The 5,759-nt window shown below is 63.3% G+C and overlaps 1 protein-coding gene across 1 annotated transcript in view; it reads right to left on the reverse strand.

The window, feature by feature from the left end:
- Nucleotides 1-593: 593 nt before the first annotated feature.
- The window catches only part of PARVG (parvin gamma), a 26,914-nt gene continuing 21,748 nt past the window's right edge, over nt 594-5,759 (reverse strand). The window contains exons 9-11 of the mRNA XM_040491818.1: nt 4,857-5,015; nt 1,366-1,438; nt 594-916 (exon numbers count right to left, since the gene is read on the reverse strand). Coding sequence (XP_040347752.1) covers nt 807-916; nt 1,366-1,438; nt 4,857-5,015 — 342 coding nt within the window. The 3' untranslated portion in view covers nt 594-806. The remainder of the gene's footprint in view (nt 917-1,365; nt 1,439-4,856; nt 5,016-5,759) is intronic.

A 5,759-nucleotide genomic window follows, 5' to 3' on the forward strand; every position in this document is an offset into this window, starting at 1 on the left:
TAATCGCCTGTGAGTCCAGAGGGGAGGGGAGCAGGTGGATGGGGGTGGGGTGGAAGAGAGACCTCTTGAGACCGTCTCACCCTAGACACAAACTCCTGATGCCACACCCCATGGGACGTCCTCCCACACGCCACAAGCCCCCCACCCCAAAGCCCCCCACCCCCGCCCCCAGATCCAAGGCTGTCAAACTGGTAAAACCCCAGACCCAGCGGGGGCCCGGAGCCGGAGGGCAGGGGAGAGGCAGCCCTGGGGGTGCCCAGCTCAGTCGTCCCCTTGCCAGCCCCGACCCCCACCCCCTGTGCCTTGTCCTGGCTGGTTCCCGCCACACATCAGCTCCTGGGACGGCCACGTTCCACCCCCCTGCAGGGACTTGTTCTTTGAGAAACACAGGCAGCAAGGGCCAGTTCTCACCACGGATGCCCTCAGAGATGAGACCCTGAGAACCTTCCACGCCCCGCCCCATGGAAAGGGGAACTGCTTTGGGGGGTCAGCTCGTACTTATGCATATTGAAGGGTCCTTCCCAGGGTACCGCAGGCTCCCCCAATCCCTCCCAGAACTACATTAGTTACTGTAAACTGAGTGAGGCCAGAGGTTGGTTCAAAACAGATCCAGGCCTAGTGAATTCAAAGATATTTGGATGGAAACGCGGATCAGGGATGGGGGGAAGGGGCAGGCGTGCCACAGACACACAGGGAAACAGAGGGCAGCCGGCTGTATGGTGGGGGAGGTCCCTCTGTGGCCCTTGGGCCCTCCCTTGGGTCCTGCAAGCAGGCTCAGAGAAGCAGCTTTGGGGGGGCAGTGACAGTTAATTCGGGGATCCACGGGGCGTGATGTCTGCGTTTTCTTTCAGCTTGTGCTTGCGAAACAGGCTGTAGAGGACACGCAACGTGCTCTTGGTGTCCTTGTTCACGATGTCTGCAGGGCAGAGGAGAACAGGACAGCCGGTCAGGCCTAGGCGGGGGTGGGGAGGGGGTGGCCACCGTCCCACTGTTGCCCGGGACCGAGTGGCTTCCTGGGACACGGGACTTCCGTGCTAAACCGGGGGGTGGGGAATCCCTGTCCAACAGGACAGCTGGTCCCGCCAGGCCTGAGTCCCAGGACCCTCACGTGGCCCTGCCTCCCTGCTCCTCCCCTGCACCCTGGTGCCCCCCACACCTGTCAGGACAGCCTGCCCCAGGGTCCCCAATCCCCCGTCTCCTCTCCCTGTGACCCCTCCCCCACTGGGGCTGGTGGAGGCTGTGGGCACCGCACCCCCTCATAGGAAGTCCCTGAAGAGACTCGGTGTCTGCCATGCCACGCAAGGGGACCGCACGGCCACATGCTCTCCCCTGACACCGCGGCACCCCCTCGAGCCGCACCCTCACCTTCGGGGTTGATGGGGTAGCTGAGCAGGCCTTCGTCCTTGAGCAGCTCCAGGGCCAGGGTGACATTGTGCAGCTGTGATAAGACCCCACCAGATGTTGGCAAAATGAGGGAGCCTCCACCCAGGTGCTGGTCCCCAAGTACCAGGCCCGCCCACCACTCAAGGAGTCCACCCCGAGTGGGAAAGGCAGTTACGGCGAGGGGCACCTAGTCCGGACGTCAGGGAGGGCTTCCTGGGGGAGGTGCCATCTAGAGGTAAGTCCTGCCAAGGGAGGGGACGTAGCCAGGGGTTTATCCTGACCTTGTCTGATGCAGCCCCAACGCTGTGGGCAACGGAGACGCCACCAGAAGCAGCTCAGCACAGATGGGGAAACTGAGGTTCTGAGTGGCCAAGGGGCTCCTCTGAGCTTACAAGACGGAGAGCGTCAGAACCAGGCCTGTCTCACTCTGATGTCCGGGCAAAGCAGGCTGGAGGCTGGAGCAGCGCCCCTGCCCAGGCCCACCTGGGCTCAGACCCCTGCTCGGTCGCCGGGCAACCTCCAGGCTCCCCCGGCCTGCCTTGCGCACGCACAGAGCGGGGTCCCCACCATTTCCCCCGTGTCCCGATCCGGGATGCTGGGTGGGGCGCCCTGGGGAGCCCTGAAGAGACGCTCTGTTAGCGGAGACTTCTGTGTTCACGGCTAGTTTCTCCCTGGGGCCTCGATACGATCAAAAAGTCCCTTCCCTTCCTGGGGCACCAGCCTGGTGTCTTAGAAGGAGACGGTGTGGGGTGACGGCGACGGTGCGGGGTGGGGTGAAGCAGGTCTGAAGGCAGCTAAACCCCTCATTCACTGTGACTTCAAGCAGGCCCTCCCTTCAATGGTCTCGGCCCCCGACAGGGCGACTGTGGGCCCCGGAAGGCCTCGACTGGCGGCCAGCCATGCGGCCCCATCCCCGCCCCGGCTTCCCACGGTCCCCATGGCAACCTCACCGGTGGCCTAGAGGCCCAGCGGGCAGAGGAACAGCCGAGCAAGGCCACTTGGGGAAGCCGGCCCAGCCCGGTGGCCTCCCAGTGGCTCTGGGTAGGAGGACTCTTGTGACCTGGACGGGGCATCCATGCCCCGACCCCCACCAGCTCACGGGTCACGGGTCAGGTAAGTCACCCGTCCCGGCTGGGCCTCAGTTTCCCTCCTCTTGCAACGAGCACAGCGCGTCTTCCAGCCTGCCTCCCCAAAGCTGCCACGTGGGTCAAACATGATGACGGACACGGAACGAAGGCCACAAAGCAAGAGCTGAAGGTGGGCGATGAAGGCACAGCGGGGGGCTGGCCTCGGCCGGGGCCTCCCTGCAAATTCCCTGTGTCTGGGCTCCCGCGGGGGCCAGGAGATGGGACACGTTTGGGGGGGTGGGGCTCGAAGCCCCTAAGAGAGCTCTCCCGAGGGTCACCCCGTCCTGGTCCGAGGACACTGGGCGGGGCCGGGGAGAACCTTCCGCCCCACCCCCCACCCCAGGACTCCCGCTGCAACCTGGGGCAAGGGGCAGAGCGCTCCCTGGTGGCTGGTCGCGGCAGGCTGTGCGGGGACAAGGCGGGCCGTCTGTGGGGTCCCTCTCCACGGGGAGAGGTGTTGCCGCAGAGAATGGACAGAGACCCGGGCAGGGGGGTGGGGGTCCGAGACGCAAGAGTGGGAGAGGGGCGGCACTGTAGCCGGTCAGGAGGAGCCCCAGGCTGTCAGTGGTGCCAAGGCCCCCAGGCAGGTGGGACACACCACTGGGGCCGTGCAGACGCAGGTAGGAAGTCTCAGAGGGAGCAGGTCACGGCTCCATTGCTCGCTGCTGTCACTGTGTCCCCAAGGATTCCCCCCAGCCCGGAATATTCTGAAAAAAATGAGGGCCGCTGTTGTTCACATTCTCATCGTGAACACTAGTCACCGGCTGCCCACAAGGTAAGCGTCAGAATAAAAGGCTGAGACTGGACTCTCGGCACAGTGCTCTCCCGCCTCCCAGCCCTGCCTTTGATGGACTCACTCTCCGCACCGGCGTCTCCCAGAGCATGACCCAGGGCATAGAGGGAAAGGGCGTCTGTGACCAAACGGGTTGGGGAAAGGTTAGCGAAAAATACGATGGAAATCCTTCGCTGCGGGACTTCTCAGAGCCTTGACTGTCTACGGCGTACCGCGAACCTTCAAGACAACGCGTGGTTGCCCAAGTTATTTGACCGTAGGATCCACTTGTCATGGGGCCCCTCAGGGGACCAGTGTTTTGGAAACACTTGGTCCATTCACTTATTTAAAAAATATTTGTGAGCACCTACTGTGGGCTGGCTGTGCGACAAGGGCAAAATCACCCCCCCCCCCCGCTCCCTGCCCCCATGGAATTTGTGCTTTGAGAACCGCCACCATCGACACTGTGAGAACGACCACACTTGCTTCGACCTGTCAAGCCCGTGCTCGACCCGAGCCCCGCGGAGCTGCCGCAGGCTCCAGATCCGTCTCCCGCGCTCCTCCCTAAGCGTCACCTCGCTTCCGTGCACGGTGTGAGATGGTGACGGAGGCACCACGTTGCACGGAGTGGGGGGAAGGTTGTAACCCAGGAGGATGCGCTCAAATCCCCCCGGGGAGAAATAATTGAACGTGGGAGGAGGCCCGCGATTCCCGGAACCCGTGTGTTGCTTTCGGCAGAGCAGACCGTCGCCTCCCTCCCTCCGTCCCTAGAGCTCGTCTTCCCGAAAGGAATGACAGTCTCGCGGAACCACCGGTGGCCAGGAAGGGCTGATAAGGAGACCGCCAACGTCGAGGGGCCGCTCCGCCAAGATCACGATGCAAAGGGCTGGCGCTCCCGCCCTCTTCAGCTAATGACGTCTCGGCACTTTGGTCACACCCTCCTGCAGCTGAGACCTCCCACAGTAAAAATCCATTCTTGGGGTCTGAGCTCAGAGGACGCTTCTCTTCCCCTGTGTGGAATGTGGCTCATCGCGGGAAGCTGCTTCTAAAATCAGTGGGTTCAGCAGGCTGATGGCACCCGGGGACGTGAGGAGTCAGGACGTTTGTCCCTGGCTTGTAATGGGGTTTGTGAGCGTGCCGACTGTGGGGCGGAGGTTTAGAAGTCCCCATGGAGCCCGACAGCCGAGGAACAAAGAGGGGACCCCTGTGCCGTCCCGGGTCTTGGTTCTGCGCCCCTTCCCAAGGCTCCCTGGCCTGCGTGTGGCCCTCACTTCTCCATCCGCCTCCCCGCTCTCCTGCCTTCTCCTGCCTCCGTGTCCTGCCTTCTGGGTGCAGGGCGAACACCACCGCCCCGGCTGGGCTCTGACCCTCCTGAGCCTTCCAGCAGCTTCGGGCAAGCCTCCCTCTTGGCCACGGAGAGGCTCACACCCCCCTCTGCCTCCCTTAGGGCTCACCCTGACTCCCCAGAAACAGGGAGAAGGCTCTGGCTTTGGAGGCAAACAGTGAGCCCACTGTTCCTGCTCCTACCTCTAGAACCACAGACGCTGCACGGCTCCAGCCGATTAGCTCCTCACCCTAGAGCCGAGCCCTTGAGAGTCTGAGCCCCGAATCAGTCTTCCAGTCAAGCGCGCTCCTGCCTCCTGGGAAGGTGGAGGCCGTGCCCACTGAAGACCGCGTCTCCGTGGTGCAAGGGGGAGAAGAACAGGCTGAGGGTCAGAAGGCCAGTGCTCGTGTCAGACCTGCCACTGAGCAGCCGAGTGGTCCTGGGCAAGCCCCAGAGCCTCTCCGGGCCTCAGCTTTCCCCTCTGTCGAATGGAGACACAACCCCTGCCCTGTCCCCCCGCAGGGGTGCGCGGGCTGGGGATGAAACAGGGTAAAGGGCCAGGTGAGGCCAGAAGTAGGATGTGAGCACGGCTGTGGTTCGGGGGCCTATGGAACACCGAGGAGCCTGGATGAGCCACGAACGTGGTCGGAGCCGACAGCCCGGCTAAGCAGGTGGGAATGAAGTGGGAGGCAGGGTAGGCAGAGGAGCCATCTGGGCAAAAGGCCTGGAGACGCGAGAGAACCAGGCTGCGGGTAGGCTGTGACGCTGAGACCAGGAGTCAGTGGGACACGGACGGACAGGGCTGTGGATGTGTAGGGAGGGGCCTGGAGGAAGGGACCAGGGTGTGGGGGGGGCGGCCAAGCCAGGATGGAACCCAGCAGCCCCCCCCCCCAACCCCAGGCAGGTCACGAGGTCTGATCCAACCCCGGAACCATGGCTCTCACCCTCCCCGGCAACGCAGCCGTGCCAAAGGGGATGGAAATCCTTCCTTGGGATGGATGAATGGGTGGGTGGGTGGATGGATGAGCAGATAAATAGGCAGATGAAGGGATGGCCAGGCAGGTGAGTGAGTGGATGAACTGGCAGATAAGCAAATAGGCAAGTCAATGGATTGGTGTGAGGGTGGATGGCTGGCTGGCTGGCTGGCTGGTTG

The sequence above is a fragment of the Herpailurus yagouaroundi genome, unplaced genomic scaffold (assembly GCF_014898765.1).
Source record: "Herpailurus yagouaroundi ecotype Mexico unplaced genomic scaffold, PumYag 182, whole genome shotgun sequence".
Taxonomy (NCBI): Eukaryota; Metazoa; Chordata; class Mammalia; order Carnivora; family Felidae; genus Herpailurus; species Herpailurus yagouaroundi.